This window comes from Suricata suricatta, chromosome 9, assembly GCF_006229205.1.
Source record: "Suricata suricatta isolate VVHF042 chromosome 9, meerkat_22Aug2017_6uvM2_HiC, whole genome shotgun sequence".
Taxonomy (NCBI): Eukaryota; Metazoa; Chordata; class Mammalia; order Carnivora; family Herpestidae; genus Suricata; species Suricata suricatta.
In genome coordinates, this window is record NC_043708.1 from 108,231,096 (window position 1) to 108,249,859 (window position 18,764).

The window sequence follows — 18,764 nt, forward strand, 5'->3', positions numbered from 1 at the left end:
CTCTGCCGGCCCCCAGAGACCCATTGTATAAACGCTGCTGAAAATGTGTGTAAGAAACAAAGAGTCCCTATATTTTCTAGACACCTCCTGAAAAGCGTATGGATAAACGGGGTCCAGGATTTGCAGAGGGAAACAAGATAAGCCAAGAGTTGATCATTACTGAACCTGGGTGATGGGTATACATATGGAGTTTTATTATACTGTTCTCACTGCTTTTGTTTATATATAAATGTTTCCATAGTACATCGTACAAAATTAAATTAATTCTGTGAAGTGAGGTTGCATAGACCCAGTGACCATCACAGGCCCACTGGGTATATGACTCTTACCACAGGATCTCCTTTCAACCCAACCCACCATTGGCTTGTGAGTTCCAAGGCGTCAGGTGCCCTAAGGGAAGAAAGCTCTCACGTGCTGTCCTTTCTCCTGTCCTTAACACAAGCACCTTGTCCCTTGCTGCTCTTCTTTATTACCTCCTTCCTGAGCACGGACACAGTTTTGTCACTTCTCATCTTCACCGGCTTGAACAAGTTGCCTCCCGTCCCTGATCTGCGCTCTGAGGGATGGGGGCATGTGCCTGTTTAGCTGTGTCATGAGGATTAATTCTGACCATGTATGTGGGAGCCTCTAGCATGGCTCCTAGCCTCAAAAGCCCACAGAAGTGAGGAAGGTCATAGAAATGAATGAAGGTGATCAGGTAGGAGAAAATCATGTGACCCTCTTGACCTATCATTGGTTTTGTCACTTTTAGTAGACACACCAGTAGAAAGAATTATAAGCAAGTTTCTATTTCTGTAAGACAAATACCAGTGCAGGCATGATCATAAATGGAATAAATAATCCATAGTCATAAATAAATGGACAGTAAACTGAGACTCAGCCTCAGTGAGGGGGAGGATTGGGGAATGGGGGGATTAGGGCAAAGCAGAGCACACAGACCCCACCTAACAGGACGGTCTTCCTCAGCTCCAGCTGGTCCCCACCATGAGGGATTGTAGAGCCAATGGTAACATGTCTTCTTGTTTTACAAGAGAAGCTAGAAGCTACAGAACCCAAATTGAATTTGGGTTCGATTATTTAAAAACAAAACCAAACACTCCGACGGCCAAACTAAGCTTATCTGTGGGCCAAAATCAGCTCACGGGTTGCCAGTGTGCAACCTCTCACCTAAATAATGGGATATACTCTTTCCCTCCCCCTCCTTTTCTCTTCTTCCTCTAACTTTCCCCGCCCCCCTCTGTATTGCCACATTCTTCTCTCCTGACCACTCTTGCTCCTCCTTTCTATCCTAAGTTCAAGGGGGGTGGAAGGCATTGAAGGGGTTGAAGATGTGAACCAAGAAGTTGAAGAACCTGGGAGGGATGTGATCTCAATGCCTCGCCTCCCTCAGGGCCCAGATCAGTGCCTGGCACCGAATGGATCCTAACGGAGTACTTGATGTGGGGTCACTCGACTTTCTTGTGCGTGCCCTGCTCTTACCCTGGGAATTGTCTTCTCTCGACAGCTTTGCGAAGTCGTTCTGGCCGCTCCATCATCAACGGGAACTGGGCAATTGACCGGCCAGGAAAATACGAAGGCGGAGGGACCATGTTCACTTACAAGCGTCCAAATGAGATTTCAAGCACCGCTGGAGAATCCTTTTTGGCTGAAGGCCCCACTAATGAGATCTTGGATGTCTATGTGAGTCTGGATGTTCCTGGACTATTTGGATTTTGCATCTTGCTTCTTCTAAGTCCCACACTGAGCACAAATAAGCAATAGCTTGTTGCCGGTGCTCAATAAAACCATTTGAGCTGAGCCTTTGAGGTGTCTGAATGCTTGGCATTCACCTCCACCATTCACCCCTGTATGTACCTAGCTCATAGAAGCTTTAAACTCTGCCAGATGCTTATTACCCTCAGAGTTTATTGACCCCCTAAAACCATTTTTACTTGTTGAACCAAATCAGAGGCAAAACATACCCTTTATTTCATGAGCATTGGCTCCGCTCCCGGCACTTTTCTCCTAATGCTAATTTGGCATGTTTTCTTTTTATGGCAAAAGAAAGCAAATGCCCAAAGCAAGACAAGACTGCTCAAGCTCCCAGCCCTCTTCACATTCTATGAAAGCAAAGGAAGGAGCGAGAACTCCAGAGTACTCCAGATAATGTACGATAAAGCTTGGAGGAACAATACAGATGTCTACTACAAGTTCCTTGCCTTGCAGAAGACACAATTTGGGATTTATTTTACAGGAAACTAAATTATTACATTGCCCAAGAGTATAAAATGGTCCTTATTTTTCAAAGAAACCACTAAACTCCAGTCTTCTTAAAACAATCAGGAAATAAAAAGGTGACAAGACATAAAACTCAAATCAGGTTTTGATAAAGATGAGCTCAGCCACAGACCTGCATGCTCTTCCCATCCCCAAAGCCCTGCTCATCCACATGCTCTTTGCGGTCTTGGGATTTTATAAATATTCGTTCTCCTGCTATATAGTTACATGTTCATTCCTGTTGGGCCTAGTGGCTCATAGACTAGAAACTATAAAAGAAGCCTTGTTGTAGTTAATTTTGAATATTTTTTTAAGACTGTCCAGTTGGTTGTTGGACTCTGGGTAAGTTTCCAATGGCATCAGTGGTAAAAACCCAGGTTGTTAAAGGCCCACGGTGGGTGGTCTGGGATTCAGTGGCCAACACTAATTTCATAAACGGGACAGGGTTTGCACTGGCAGAAAGCTCATGCAGAAGAGGCATGGGGGAGGCAGGGAGGGTTTCCAGCCTCAGATGCCCTGTTAGATCATGTGGAGAGAGAAACGAGAGAATTAGGGGTAGATGGTGGGAAACGGAGGTGGCACCACTTCCCCGCTTGGGGTTCTGTGCTCACCACCATGGGTCCTGGGTGTAGGGAGCTCTCATGTCCGCCTTCTCGCTGGTGATTGTCGGATGGAGGCCCCATTTCACATGTAGGGAGCAGGTGAGGGATAATGGCGGGCAGAACGGACTGTCATGAACAAAACAGGTCATACGGTGTAGGAGTGACTCGGAGATGCTTGTGGCTTAAACATTGTAAGAGATGGCTGTGGTTCTAACCCCCTGCTCCAGATGAAGAAATCAAAAGCTGAGAGGCCACGGGACTTGCTCTCGGGCGCACAGCTGGCCAACAGGAGGCCCCCTGCTGCTTTATAAAAACAGTAGGGACAGAAATAACGGACAGGACAGTGTCCCCTTGCCTGGCTCGTGTTTACTGAGGATTCCCATCCTGCTGCTCCGTCCCAGCACCCTGCCTCTCACCAGGAAGGCCATAGGCACAAAGGACTTTGTGTTCCAAAGCCAATCGGGAGGGATTTTTCCTGCAAAGCTAGGCTGATTGATTCTGTGGTCTTTGTCTCAGACGATGTCTAATTCCTGACTTCTGCAGCTTCCTGCTTGATATCCTGCTTTTGTCATTGGTTCCTGAGAGAATAGGAACCAGGGAGACTTACTTCCCTCAAATCTGTTTTCCTGACCCCCATCTCTTTGTGGTTCTGGAGCGTTCCATGGATGAGAGGGGATGAGATCCAGAGAGTGAACGAGGGCGAGGGTGGGGCAGACCCTTCCTGAGCCAGCCTCATGGCCAGGTAGGTAGAGTTCTTTGAAAGGACCTCAGGGATCCCAGGCTGGCTCTGCCCCAGGTTTGGCTCTTCCTTGCGTGACTCTCTCTCGCCACCTAGTGTTCAAATGTGCTCCCCTGTAGCACACACAGGGCTGTTCTGGCCATTTGAGAGCACTGAGCGGGACCTAAACTATGCAACAGAAAGGTTCTGCCACCACTGTTCCCATCTTCCTTTCTGGAATGTACAACATCTTGACGTTCCCCCTAGTTTTCCTCCAAGTTCTTCATTCTTCAAAAGCAAATAACAAAAAACGACATGGAAAGAGCTTTCATTTAATCTGCCACAGGTTCACTAGTACGATTAGATCTGAATCAACCCACTCACTTATAGACAGTGCCATTTATACCACGGAAACTCAGCCAGCAGGAAAGGGGTGTGTGACGGTGCAGTGACATTGACCTTTGTGTTGTCAGATGATACACCAGCAGCCTAATCCGGGAGTCCACTATGAGTACGTCATCATGGGGACCAACGCCATCAGCCCCCAGGTGCCTCCTCACAGGAGACCAGGTAAACCCTCTTGTGTTGCTGCCAAGCACGCCTGCTATTTCCTTTTAAAGCACCCCTGTCTCCTCCTGTGCATCTCCCTTGTGTCTCAGTCACCACGGAGAAAACCTATGGACATGCACTTGGTATCAGAGGATGCTTTACTTTTGTCTGAGCCTTTGCTGATGAGCGTGTCTCATTCACTTGATCCAGAAAGGAGGTGAACAGCCTGAATCTATCTTTCTAGTTCAATGTTTTGAAACACCTTATATTGGTTTCCTATGGCAGCCGTAACAAAGTACTGCTCACTCAGTGGCTTAAAACAACACAGATTTGCTATCATACCGTTCGGGATATCAGAAGTCCAAAATGGGTCCTGCTGGGCTGGAATCAAGGAGTTGGTGGGTCATGCTCCCCTCAGAGGCTCTAGGAGGCTCTGTCGCCCTGACTTCTCCATTCAAGGAGCCTCCTGCCCTCTTTGCTCCTTGGCCTCCTCCTGCACCTTCAGAGCCAGCTGAGTAGCACCTTCAGATCTCGGGCTCCGACCCACTTCTTCCATCGTCTCATCTCTGTCTCTGACTCTCGTCCTCCTGCCTCTTTCTTGTGAGCATGCTGATACTGGCATTGGGCCCATCCAGACAAGTCTCCACCCCCAAATCCTTAGTCACATCTGCAAAGTCCCTCTTACCATATATGCTGACATATTCACAGGTTCCAGGGGTGAGGATGCGAACGTCCTCTGAGGGCCATTATTCTGTCTATTTCGTGCCTTTTCTCTTGGTCCCCTTGGCTTCCGTTGACACTGCTTTGACTTGTAAGAATAATGAGTTCGTGCCTAGCTACCTACCTCTTTCCGGTGGGCCCTGCTGATAGACACAGCAGGCAGGCATTTCCTTACCAAATGACAATGGAGCCCACTACTGAAGTGGAGACTTTTGAAGAGGAAGTTCTGCATAAATACTAATGATATCATCACTCACACACTGAGTCATTGCTCTGTGTCAGATACTGCTGAGCCCTTCACGTAGATTAACTCATCCGGTTATCACAATAGTGCTCAGAGGGAGGTGTTATTCAAAGCTTCACTTTAAAAGTGAGGAAATGGATGCTTAGAGAGATTGGCTTTTTTCCTGGGCCCCACAGTGACCCCAGGCCAGCCTGTGTGACTAGCCCGTGTGTCTGTTATACTTCTTTGGGTTACCTGGTCTGAGGCCTGTCCTGGGCAGTGAAGGCACAGGAGGCTTGGCCCCCAGCCTCCTCCAGCCCGCCAGATGGATAACCTGGTTATCTGATTGTCACAGTTCAAGCAGGACTCACCTGGCTGTGTGGAGACAACAGGGGGTGTGCCCGGCCTGTGGGGTGCCGGTGGTGTCCACACAGCAAATCAACACCCTCAGCCTGACGCAAGGTGGAAGCCACTTGCAGGAACGATACCTAGTCTGAGAAACCAAGCGCAGACAGCAGAATATTGAGGTTCCTGAGGTCTGATGTGGATGGGCAGGGCAATTGGACAGACAACTTGCAATCATACAAGGTGGTGATGACTGATAAGCTTGCTGAATCTTAGCTGATGGGCAGCGTGGGATCGACAACCCGGGACAGGGCAGGCCCAGATGGAGCCAGTTGCAAAAAGTTGGTGAGGAGGGGCGATCTGGACTCGGCTTAACCCTCTTTGAGCTCGCGCTTCACCCTCCATGAACTCGAATCCGGCTCTGCTGCTTTCTGCTGGCTTGCTTCAGACAAGTCAGGAACTCTCTGAGCACACTCCCAGTTTACGAAATAGTGAGGGAAAAACCCTACATGCCAAGGGTTTTTTGGGGGGGACAGGCAGTGGAAAAGGAGATTGAATATCAGGCATCCCTCCCGACACAGTGCCCAGTACATGTGAGGTCCGCAAACGATTTTAAAATGTTTCTGTCTGGTAACATTTTAGTCTCACTTATATCAAGATGGCTAGTCTTGATTCTGTTGACTTAAATTGCATATAATATTTTAAGTCATAAAGCATGATAAGTAGCCAACTAAATAAGAAATACTGGTGAAAGTGAAGAGAGGCGGGGGAGGGAAGCCCTAAGTTTTAACTGGATTCTACAGTGACATTGGAATTTGCCTCCCTAGTTTGTATCGAACTAGTATATGCTGGAATATTCAATCAAAATAGAAATCTATAAAGTTAGATGCAAGTGCTCTGTAATTGGCCCAACTTGGAAGCAACCAAGATACCCTTTGTTAGGTGAATGGATGAATGGGCCTCCTGGCACATCCAGACAGTGGGATATTATCCAGCACGAAAAGGAATGAGCTGTCAAGCCATGAAAAGACATGGGAGGAAGGTCAATGTGCATTATTAAAATGAAAGAGGCTGATCTGAAAAGACTCCACACTATATGACATTCTGGAAATGGCAAAACTAGGGGACCTTAAACAGGTTGCCAGGGTCTACAGGGGAGGGAGGGATGAGGGGGCAGACAGGGGGTTTTAAGGGCAGTGACACTATTCCTAGTGATACCGTCACGCTGGATACGTAGCACTACACGTTTGTCGAAACGCTAGAACGCACAGCACCAGAATGAGCCCGGAGTAAACGATGAGCTCTGGGTGACGATGGCACGTAGAAGCAGGTTCCTGGGTGGTGACAGCTGTAACATGCCGGCGCGGGATGTTGATGGGGGCTGTACTGGACGGGAGGGGAGGATACGGAAAGTCTACTTTCCACTTAATTTTTCTGTGACCCTACAACGGCTCTAAAAATAGAATAAGGTCTATAAAAAAAGGGGGGGGCCATATGCCCCAACCGCATCCCTCCCATTCCATTCCAAGAGGAAGTATCTCCTTACAGTTTGGTGGGATTCCACACAGCCCTTTCCTGTGCACAGACAGGCATGCTTACAGCCCCTTGGAACTCCTGTCTGTGATCTAAGTGTGCAGGGGACTGGTCTTTTCCAGAAGTCTAACTGAGACCTTGCCTCAACTTCAGACTTCTTTGACACTTGTAGAAAATTCAATCTCAGTCCATACGGGGGCCACACACACACACCCAATATGAGTACAGATCCCCGTGAGTAGGGTCCGTGGTGCTCAGGACCCCAGCCCCCTGACTCCAGCCTCTCCTCACTCTGGAAATATTTCTGCCTCTCCCGGTGTCTCTCAAAAACTGCTCTCCACTTTTCCCTCCTTGATTTTCCTCCTGCCCCTCACCCCCTTATCCTTACTAAGAACTCAGGCTTTCACGGTAGGCAGGCAGAGCTGTTGACTGTCAGCAGTTTTCACTCTCTCTCCTGCAAACCTCCGAAGCCGGAAAACCTAAGGGTAACTTGGCCCTCGGATTGGGAGAGGAGGCGGGACAGACACAAAGGGCAGAAAGCAAATTTAATCTCCAGACGCCTTCTCCCACACCTGTGCGTGTCTGTGTATGCAGACTGACTTCCGCTAGGCTTTTTCCTCTCATCGAACAACAGACCAGTCATATTTCCATGTCACAACATATATGTGCTCCATTTTTTTTTTGCTCCATTTGAAAAAAAAAGTGACCCATCATTTATTCATGGTTGTAGCCCAGTGTATTTTAACCAGTGCCCTGTGGACATTTAAATCCACACCACTCTTTGGCTATTTCAAATAACGCTTTACTAGCCATGGTGGTACATACAGCTTTATGTAAAAGAATGGGAATATTTGCACAATAAGTGTCCTGGAAGCTGAATCGCTGGGACAAGAGGTACGTGCATGTACAACTTGGGTGACTGTGGCCAAACTGTCCTCCAAAAGTTTGTGTCTATCTGCAGCTCCCTGCCTCCCTGGTGGATTTCCCTGTACCTTCCAAGAGGGGGTTGGGATTTCAGGGTCTCCAAAGTTTCTGATCTTTACTGTTAGGCTGATAATGTTGTGGTGGCTGTTTATGTTTTCACATGTAGTTCTTTAACTATGAGTGAACTTGAGCCATTTTTGTGTGACTTCTGGCTGTCTGTATTTCATGTGACTGTTTTGGCTGTTCGTATTTTTCTGTGACTTGCCTCTTCCTGGCCCCTGCCTGCTTTTCCTACTGAAACACTCATTGTTTTCTTATTCACTTTTAAGAATGTTTCAGATATGAGGGGAATTAGTATCTGCACGTTTGAAATATATGTGCTATGAATTGGAAATGGTGGCGTGCTACCTAATTCCTAATGTTGAAGGGATCTGCTCTGTAGGACTCAGTGTTCTGTGTGTGCACCTGCTTCTCCTAGGGGAGCCCTTCAATGGCCAGCTGGTCACGGACGGGAGGAGCCAGGAGGAGGGAGAAGAGAAGGAGGGGACCGAGGAGAAGGAAGACCTGCGCGGTGGGGCGCCTGAAGTATTCCCGTCGGGGTCAGCGCAGGCCTTCCCGGTCAGGCATCCACATGCATTTTCCCCCCATCGGCCAGACAATTTGGTGCCGGCGGCACCGCAGCCCCCACGGCGAAGCCGGGACCACAACTGGAAGCAGCTGGGGACAACGGAATGCTCAACAAGTTGTGGGAAAGGTGAGCTCGAGTGTGGGCTGGGAGGGTGTCCACAGATCCCCCCACCCCCACCCAGGAGAGGAATATGGAGCTGGGCTCGAGGGACACAGCAAACCCCCCTCCCTGAGCCTGACTGTGAGATGGTTCAGTGCTGTGACGTTGCAGTGAGGGTCCCCAGGACCACCCCCAAGCTTGTGATCCCAAAGGACATACAAGTCTCAGAGAAGCTGCTATGCTTGCAGCGTCTGCAGTGAGAAGATACAAATGGGTATCACCCAAGGGAAAACGCGCGTGTAGCCAAGTTCAAGGAGAAGCCAGGGGCCAGCTTCCAGGTGTCCCTTCCCAAGAGAGTGGCATTTGGGTGCACTGAGTTCTCCCAGCAATGATGGGTGACCGCAGGAGCCAAATAAAGCCAATCAGAGAAGCCCCTCGAGGTTTGAGGTCCGGGGGGCTTATTGTGGCTCAATCACATGGGCACACAGCCCCACATCACCAACATTAGCACTCAGAGGTCAACAGATAGACATGGCCCAAGACCTCAGACACAAAAAAACAGGCACTCACCCAAATCACACTGTTGCCATGACCTCTGTTGTCTGAGACATCGTGGTCCAAGACAGGAAAACACCCGCCAGCGGGATATTCCATGGGCTCAAGGGCCAGTAGCAAAGACGGGCCTTTCTTTGGGGTGTGCAGGGTCCGAGCACCCCAGCCATGCTGAGCATGACACGCTCATTAATAACCACAGAATGCGCTCACAAAGTTTAAGGTCACACAACTACCAGACAAAAACTCATCCTCACGTCCAGAGTCCAGGAGAAAGCACCCTGACTGGACCTGAGGTGTTAGCGGGCTCTCAGGCTCACCAGCACCCACAGCCCTCTCCTTATCCTGCCCCATGCCATCCTCCTGACCCATCGCCGAGACTCCGGGGCAGGCCTGCAGCCCGATACCGCCCGCTCTGTGGCCTCCTTGCAGGAAGGGAGACCGCACATCAGAAGACACACGGGGCGTCTCCCTAAACAAAAGAAAAGAGTTACAGATTTGGGAGAAGAGCTGCGGATGGAGTTCAAGTGAAACTTACATGACGCCGCGTTGGGGTCGGCTCACAGCACTGGTGTGAGGGGATCAGTATCTACGTCAGTGTGAACCACAGTTCAGGGCTCTAGCGCCTTGAAAGCCCCGGTGTTAAGGCAGATGTGGGATGTGGTGTCCAGAAGCCTCGAACGCCTGGCACCTGCTTGGAAATTGATGCTGTTTCTCAGTTTCAAGGTGGCCTAGATCCTCAGTGGGAGGATATATCTGTGACCACCTGGAACCGTGATGCAGGGATACCAAATGCATGGTCATAGCCTCCTGTTTGTAGTGAATCACCTATTGGTGATCGGGGAAGTTACGACCGAAACGGAGACGCTGTATCCCCGGAAGTTTCTGCAGACAGGAAACCGTGACGCCCTGAAAATACTAGTTTGAGGCACAAAATTCAGGAGCTTTGACATAAAAAAAAAAAAGCCTTTCACAATCATCTCAAGGCCTTAATCTTTTTCCCAAGCACCTTGGCTTAGTGGCTTTTGAGACTGGGATTTGGGCATCTGGTTCTTCCCAGGAGCGGGACCCCCTGCCGCCTGGAACCCCCCAAGTTCCACAATGACTGAGAACTGATTTATGGAGCTGATGTTGTGCGGGTTTTGCTGTGCTTTTACTTAGTTTAAGTGCCAGGAATGGGGACTGGAGATTCGCTGGGCCAACCTCTTTCTCAAGCTCTGTGAGGGAAAACGAAAGGCCTATAGAATGTGTCTTCACAGAGGCAGAACGCTAGTGACGATTACACGTGAAGGCCAAAACCATTTTAGTGAGGCTCCATCCGTGAATCTGTAAGGCAAGCAGTGTGAAAGCAGGTGACCAAGGACCCCACGGCCCAAATGTGTCGCTGAATACTCTGCAGCTAGCAGTAAGGTGCCCACTCACCGCTTACATTTGTGCTAGGTAAAAACAAGGGAACGTTATAAGAAGAATAAAAACTGTTGGCATGTGGTTTTATGTCAAGGATGGCACGTATTGAAGATTCTCTTGCCTTTCATGTCTGTAAAGGTCGCCTGGCCCAGCCTTCCCAGTAGAGTGGGAGGTAGCCCCGTGCAGAGACTCAGGCATCGCCTTGTGGACTGGCAAGGGCAAGGGCAGAGCGTGTGCCCTTTGCCAGCTCCCCCTTCACGCTGCCCACACTGTGTTCACTGAATACATATCACTTACCCCGGTGGTCATTCGACAGGTCTTTATCTGCTCTGTACCAGGCGTGATGGAGGGACCCCATTTTCTTTCCCCCAGCCAACCCCAGTCCATGTGATCCACACTAAGATAAAGAAAATCTGCCTCCCTTACTATTCCCTGGTTTTGAGTCAGCAAACTGTTTACACTTCCTGACTTAGAGCAGATACACCTCCTCGGGGGAGCCTTTCCCAGTTCTGCAAGGTGGACGCCTCTTCTGGGGGACCTCACAGCAATCCAGGACACGTTTTTGTCCCAGCGCCGCATGGCCTCCCAGTCATGTGTGTGCACTTTGCATTGCCTGCACCTGGCATCGTACCAAGCACACACATGGGCACCCCTCAAGTCATTCTTGAACTGATGAGTAATATTGTCACCACATCTCAAAGGGGTACAAACAGCTATTAGAAATGTGGAAGACGAGCATTTACATCTTCATGACATCCTAGATAGGCAAGGCTAGTATTCCCTTACTTGTGTTTCATCCATAGCTGAAAGAATGTGGATTTCTGTTTTTGAAACTGAAGGGTCTTTTTCTCTAGATTTCCATATCGTGTTGTTAACGTTCTTAATATAGTCTTCCTCCTCTGCATGTGGACACAGGCGCGCCCTTGCGCATCTGCCCCGGGACGCCCGGGATGACGTGTGCGTTCACTCCTTTACCCTGACAAACAGCATGGTTTGTCTAGTCAAAGAGATACAGAGGAGGTGCCGTGGAAATAAAACAAGAGCAGAGCTGTGCTGTCCCCCGCCCTTGTACGCCCAGTCCCTTTGCTCTCCCGTGTGACAAACGGCAGCAGCCGTGGTGCCCCTCCTTGGCTCCCCGTAAGGTTGCTCCCGGCAGCAGTGGCCGCACCTACAGGACAGATGAGGCAGTGTGGCTGCGGCAGTGTCCAGCTCAGCAGGAGTGACAGAGGTACGGGGACCAGGACCTTCCGAGCCTGCGGGTGCTGCCCAGCTCTTTGAGGCACAACGTGAATCCACGCCCCCTGCGGCCTCACCGCTTGTGCCCACACAGACCTCCTCCAGCCCTTCCTGGTGGAGCTCACCAGACTGCACATTTCCATACCTCTCGGGTGAAAACTCCCCCTTCTGGGAAATGCCTTCAGTGTCACAATATCCCCATTGCGGAGAGGCCCCACCCCGGGCATCCCAATGGCTTGTGCTCCATCCAGCATTTTGCCCAGACCTCTGATTGATCAAAAGTTTGGCTTGGCTCAGTTGATTCCTAGAGTTCCAAGACGAGGGTGATTTAATTTTTTTCCCCACATTCTGTCCCTCTCTCCACAATGCCTCACTGACCTCTATCCTGTCCCCTGAATTCACTGACTTGCCCCATTTAATAACTTCTGATCACCTGTGGTACGGTTCCCTCCTCCAGCATAACAGAGCTCTGTTCTGATCAACACACGCAACACGAAGCCCAACTAAAATGATCCCAGATTTTCCCTGCTGCCTGAAGCCCAGCCAGCACCTGACCTCACCGCCGCATTCTTGTTTGTCGGCAGTTAGAGGCGTCATTGAGTGGCCTGCTGTACAATGAAGAGATGGCCAGGTGCCATTTTGAGTGATAGTCTCCCTCTCTGCAGAAACCAAAACTGACCTGAAGAAAGAAGCCATTGTGGTCATTGGAGTCGTTACAGTTCTGGTGTTTTCTCACCATCAGAGAGAGAGCCTCTGAATCCATGTCCTAGGCGGAACACGGGAGCTGGACCGTGGACAACAGTTCTGTAAAGGCCCTAAGAAGGGGCAGGGGAGGGGGGAAGACCGCGGCCATGTGCAAACAGCCCTAAGCAGAACCCATCTCTCCGAGGCCCCAAGCATTCCCACAGTAACATGGATCCGTTTGGCTAAAGATATTAAATTGCCCCTCATTGAGTGCCATGCGGTTGGGATAGTTACTTCTGCTCTCCGGTCCACAAACTTGCAAACAGAAAAGTTAAAGCCACATGGTCTGAAGGGATAAATAATAAGATTTTTACTTTAATCCCTTCATAGCTGGGTCCTAAATGGATACCCTGCAAGGCGTGAATGGAATCTTATTCATCTTTGTGAAGTGAGCACAATGTGTTTAATGTTTGTTGAATTTAATTAAAACTCTCTTCTTAAAGGAAGCAGGAATGTCACTAGACAAAATTCAATTCCACAAAAATTTTCGCTTCCTATTAATTAAATTAATTTAAGGAAAAAGCCAGTATGGTTTTTTTCATTCAGCTAACAATCATACTTAATTGGAACATGATTTTTTAAATTATTTTTTCATGTTTATTTATTTTTGAGAGACAGAAAGAACGTGAACAGGGGAAGGGCAGAGAGAGAAGGAGACACAGACTCTGAAGCAGGATCCAGGCTCTGAGCTGTCAGCACAGAGCCCGACACAGGGCTTGAACTCAGGAACCGCGAGATCATGACCTGAGCCGAAGTCGGCCGCCTAACCGACTGAGCCACCCAGGCGCCCCAATTGGAACATGATTTTAAATAATGGTCTCAAGTTATAGTTACATTAGAAGTTTTTACTACCAGAATAGTTTTGAAACAAATGAACATTTTAGATTCAGAGCTGTCTTATAAACGTTCAGGTTTCTGACAAGAACTTCCCTCTGGCCATCACACAAGATCAGCTTAGACAGGCACTGACACACTTTTCATGACTGATAAAATATTGTGACATTTATGTTAAACGTTATCCCTCCAGTTACGATTAAATTGTAGCAAGTTGGAAGTTCAGAAACTAAATGCCTGGCCCATTAGCAACAGAGCTAAGACAGAGCTGTAGAATAAGTGATAGTGTTCTGCCCAGCAGGAATTGTGTAGTGGCCTGGACTGGGGGTTGGCTGCGGGGACAGGCAGTTATTTGTGAAGAAACATCTTATTTCTCAGACAGTTGCTTGGCCTGGTTACATTCCTCACTTTCTACGCGTTCTTTAGTAATACTTCTGGGTTGCCACAAGGGGGCAGGAGAGAGAGGAAGACAGAATTAAATGGGCTTTTTTTGAAAGCTACAGATCTCACTTAACAAATTCTGACTTTCTCTCCAAAATAGATTTATCCATATTAAATAAGTGAAGCTGAGCCGTGTATTCAAAACGAAACAACAAGGGTGCCTGGGTGACTCAGTCGGTTGAGCTTCTGGCTGGCTGTTGGTTTCAGCTCAGGTCATGATCTCAAAGTTGGTTATTTCTAGCCCTGAGTTGGGCTCTGCGGTGACAGTACAGAGCTCTCTTGGAATTCTCTCTCTGCTTCTCCCCTTCTCTCTCTCTCTCAAAATAAACAAATAAAAACTTTTTAAAAAGTGTTTAAAACAAAACAACAACAACAAAAACCTTGAGGCAGTTAGTATTTTTTTAGCAAAGTAATAAAAACAAATATTAGATCTCGTTCGGCAATCTTACTGAGCAGCGGCTGCTCTGCTGGGTGCTGGGATCACAGGGATGGGCAAGAACCAGTTCGGTCTCTGAGAAGCTCACTGTCTCGTGGGAAGCAGACATCCACTCTAAATACCACTGGGTCAGTATGTATTTATTCGGGGAATGTGTAAGATGCTTTACAAAGGGAAGCCAGCTGCTCCGCTAGCCTGTCTTAAATCTTCCTACTTCTCTGCTGCAGCCTGTCTCTTAATCATACAGGCACACGTTCCAGCTCAGCCTTCTGGACGGCCCCCTTCCTCCAAGACACGTGCACACAGCTTCCCAAACCCACCTGTCCTCTGGATCCAGCTAGAGCCTCTGGGACCTTCTCTCTGTGACGTCTCCAGAAAACCTGCAAACAGTTATTACGAGCGTTCGCCATCACTCTCCTGCCTAGGGCTCTCTTGAACTGTTAGGAAACTGATTTTTATCTGCCTTGAGCACTTTCCAGCCGTGTCCACAAAGAGATCATAAGCTCTTTGAGGGCAAGAACTATTCCTACCCTTCTTTGCACCCACAGTGCCTGGCAGCCCGTGTGTGTGTGTGTGTGTGTGTGTGTGTGTGTGTGTGTGTGTGTTCTGTCGCTGTGCCCTCTCTTCATCAGCACCTGGGTGTCTCTGTGCATCTCTGCCAGAGCCTGCCGTTCGAGGGTGCGGGACTGTCCCTCAGAAGTTCCCCGTGTGCTTGCAGGGTCGCAGTTCCCTGTCTTCCGCTGCGTACACAGAAGCACCCACGAAGAGGTTCCCGAGAGCTACTGCGACTCCAGCATGAAGCCGACCCCCGAAGAGGAGCCCTGCAACATCTTCCCTTGCCCAGCCTTGTAAGATGGCCTCTCCGTGCGGGTGGCCTGTGTCGGGTCACTTCTGCTTGCTCGTGCATAAGACCTTAGTCTCAGATACAGTCAGTTTTTAAATCTGTCGGCCTCTGGCTTAGAAACCTGAGACTTGGTCTGCGCACTAACTGCCGTCTCTTCAGCAAGCGCACCTGTCTTGGGAGGCCCGCGGGAACCTGTAGCCCTTAGCAGCCAGCACAGACTGGGAAGCCCAGCCCTTGGTAACTGGGACCAATTACATCCCAGCCTGGCGGGGAAAGGACAGAGGGAAGCAGAGAACTACAGTCCAGCGTGGTCGGTGTGGTAGGTGGGCTGTGTACACAGAATAATGAGACGCCAGCCACGAGGAGTCAGGTAAAGAGTCTCAGGAGAGATCCTGGGCTGGTTATTGGAGGATAAAGAGGACACTTGCAGAAGGACAGGGGAAAGAGCCCTAGGAAGAGTCCAAACATAGTTTTCAAAGTAATAGATAACGTTCTCATAGGTAATGCGCATGTGCCGATGTCTTATTTAACTGGATGACAAAGCAGGGTGACAGACAGGATTGTGAAACTGACAGGCAAGTAGGAAAAAAAAAAAAAAGGAAGCGCTAGAGTGAGATTTCTAAGTTCCAGAGTGGGTAACTTTCCCTTACGGAGTCCGCAGGCCCTTGGGCAGACCCCTAAGAATGCTCCAAAATGAGCCCCACCCAGAAGGATTCTGAGGGTTCCGCTCAGGCTGGCTCGGGGTCTCGCTCTCTCCCTGCGGGCGGAAGCTGACCCGTGGCTCTCGCTCTCTGTCATCCCTGAGCTAGCTGGGACATCGGAGAGTGGTCTGAGTGCAGCAAGACCTGCGGCCTGGGCATGCAGCATCGCCAGGTCCTGTGCCGCCAGGTGTATGCCAACCGCAGCCTCACGGTGCAGCCCTACCGCTGCCAGCACCTGGAGAAACCCGAGACCACCAGCACCTGCCAGCTCAAGATCTGCAGCGAGTGGCAGATCCGCACCGACTGGACCTCGGTACAGGGGGCGGGCAGCCTGCCCCGGGCTCCCCCTGCGGTGCTCACTGCCACCCCCCACCCCTGCCCGAGACCTAACTCAGGACAGCCCTGAGGGAGCCCGTCCCGAGTGGTTCTGGAAGGATGTTTCTGTAACCCGTAGAATAGACCGATGGCTTGAGAGAGCTAAGGCTAGTGAGTTTCAATCACCCACAGCCCACGGGTCTCCTCTCTCGTGTGTCACGAGAAGCCACCTGTTTTACAGATGGCAGAACGGAGGCCCAGGGCAGCAAAGTAGGCAAGCCATCCAAGAAGGTCTTAGAGAAAGAACTTGGGAAGTTTGCAAGGCTGGGATCCCCCACCCCCAGATAGCACCGCATGGCAGGGGGCAGGGAGAGGCGGGGAGAGAGACTTGGCCACACAGTGGGTCCCCCGCCCAGGTGGCAGGTGGCCAGGAGGAGGGCGCCACACCTGGAGACGCCCCCCGGGGTAACACGGCCCATTCCACTGATGTCATCTTGCTGTTCCAGTGCTCAGTGCCCTGTGGGGTGGGACAGAGGACCCGGGACGTGAAGTGTGTGAGCAACATCGGGGACGTGGTGGACGATGAGGAGTGCAACATGAAGCTGCGGCCCAACGACATCGAGAACTGCGACATGGGGCCCTGCGCGAAGAGCTGGTTCCTCACCGAGTGGGGCGAAAGGGTGAGCGCGGCGGCCGCGCACGGGTTCGGAGCCGGGGCAGGGCCGGCAGGTTACCCGGCGCCCCAGCACCGCGGAGACAGATCACGAGCGAGCCGTGGCTAGAATTACTAGAAAGTATGAGGCTTGCTAGAAATCACTAGACTTACTAGAAATGACTGGAATTACTAGAAATTACTGACTTTGGGGGGGAAAGGCCCAGAGATAACCTCTTGCAGGCTTTCTATCCAATACAAAGACTGAGGGCCTTCAAGGGGGAGCAGTGAGTGTGAAAATTAGCACTCCTTCGCACCCCACATGAATATTAAATACCGAATTTAATATTGGATTTCTAGCCATCCCAGAACTCATTTGTGTTCAGAGTAAACTTGGAGACTTTAATGCATGAGCACAAGATGAAAGTAAAGAATGATGCTGGGCTTTCATTTTTCTGGGGGAAGACTTTTTAAAATAATGTTGTATGAAAATAATTCGTGTCAAATGTACATAAAACCTTAAGCTAAAATATCTGCGTCCTATAATGTAAAAGTTTAGGATACAAACACAGAATTTATGATGCCAATTTAAGTTATGAAACAAAGGAACAAAATAGTTTGAAGTCTTGAGCACTTAAACCCTTTCAGCCCGGAATCCATTCTATGGAACCTCATGAAGGATCTGCTGTGCTCAAGGTGGTCATTTCTTCCATGAATATTCAATGACTTGTATGTCCAAACACACTGGAAACTTGGAAATTTTTCCAAAGGTTCACATAGCCTAGAGTAAATGAAAGTTAGAATGCTTGTATAAAGGCAAAAATAGCCAAAATTATTTTCTCAGTAAATGCTTCATGTTCATCAATCATTATTCTAGAATATAAAGAAAATTATTTGCGGGGCACCCGGGTGGCTCAGTCAGTTAAGCGTCTGACTTCGGCTCAAGTCATGATATCGAAATCTGTGGGTTCAAGCCCCGTATCGGTCTCTGTGCTGACAGCTCAGAGCCTGGAACCTGCTTCGGATTCTGTGTCTCTCTCTCTCTCTCTGCCCCTCTCCTGATCATGCTCTGTCTCTCTCAAAAATAAACATTTAAAAAAATTATTTACATAAAATGATAATGTAATTAATAAATAATTAATAAAAGGCTATATGCAAAGCTAGACATTGCAAGACAACTGAGTTTATAATGAATTTCAAATATGTAATCTAAAATATTTAATCATCATTCCTTTTTTTAATGTTTGTTTTGAGAGAGAGAGAGAGAGAGAGACAGAGTGCCACCCAGGCACCCCTTCCTCATAGTTCTTATATGACTACACCCTTAATAACTTGTCTCTACTTTATAAAATAGTAAAAATGCCATTTTCTACTTTTTTAATGTGTATGTGCAAACATTTTCTCTTACAGAATTTTTCACTTAAATTATATAGATTTCCAGGGCCCTGGGTGGCTCAGTCAGTTGAGCATCTGACTCTTGATTTCAGCTCAGGCCATGGTCTCAAGGATCAAGCCCCGTGTCAGGCTCTTCACTGACAATGTGTAGTCTGCTTGGGATCCTCTCTCTCCCTCTCTCTCTCTCTGCCCCTCCCCCCTCACACATGTGTGCTCTCTCTCAAAAATAAATCAACTTTTAAAAAATAATATGCATTTCCAATTAGAGAACTAATGTAGTTATACATTAAAAATAATAACATTCTAACATTCATTTTTTCTGGTCATAAAGTAACATATACTATTATAAAAATATGAAAAAAATCAGAAAAGTATACCAATAATCTCTTCACTAGCAGATAATAATTTACGATTTGTAAACTGTACTGTCAAGCTTTTTTCTACTCATACATAATTTACTTTTTTTTTTATGTTTTTATTATTGAGAGATAGAGACAGAGCATGAGCAGGGGAGGGGTAGAGAGAGAGAAGGAGACACAGACTCTGAAGGAGGCTCCAGCACAGAGCACAACGTGGGACTTGAACTCACAAACCGTGACATCATGGCCTG

The 18,764-nt window shown here is 48.8% G+C and overlaps 1 protein-coding gene across 1 annotated transcript in view; it reads left to right on the forward strand.

Annotated features, from left to right (window-relative positions):
• Positions 1-18,764, forward strand: part of THSD4 (thrombospondin type 1 domain containing 4) — a 297,196-nt gene that overhangs the window by 259,743 nt on the left and 18,689 nt on the right. Inside the window, exons 4-9 of the mRNA XM_029952548.1 lie at positions 1,505-1,680; positions 4,050-4,146; positions 8,349-8,624; positions 14,966-15,095; positions 15,901-16,105; positions 16,614-16,787. Of these exons, the coding sequence (XP_029808408.1) occupies positions 1,505-1,680; positions 4,050-4,146; positions 8,349-8,624; positions 14,966-15,095; positions 15,901-16,105; positions 16,614-16,787 (1,058 nt within the window). The remainder of the gene's footprint in view (positions 1-1,504; positions 1,681-4,049; positions 4,147-8,348; positions 8,625-14,965; positions 15,096-15,900; positions 16,106-16,613; positions 16,788-18,764) is intronic.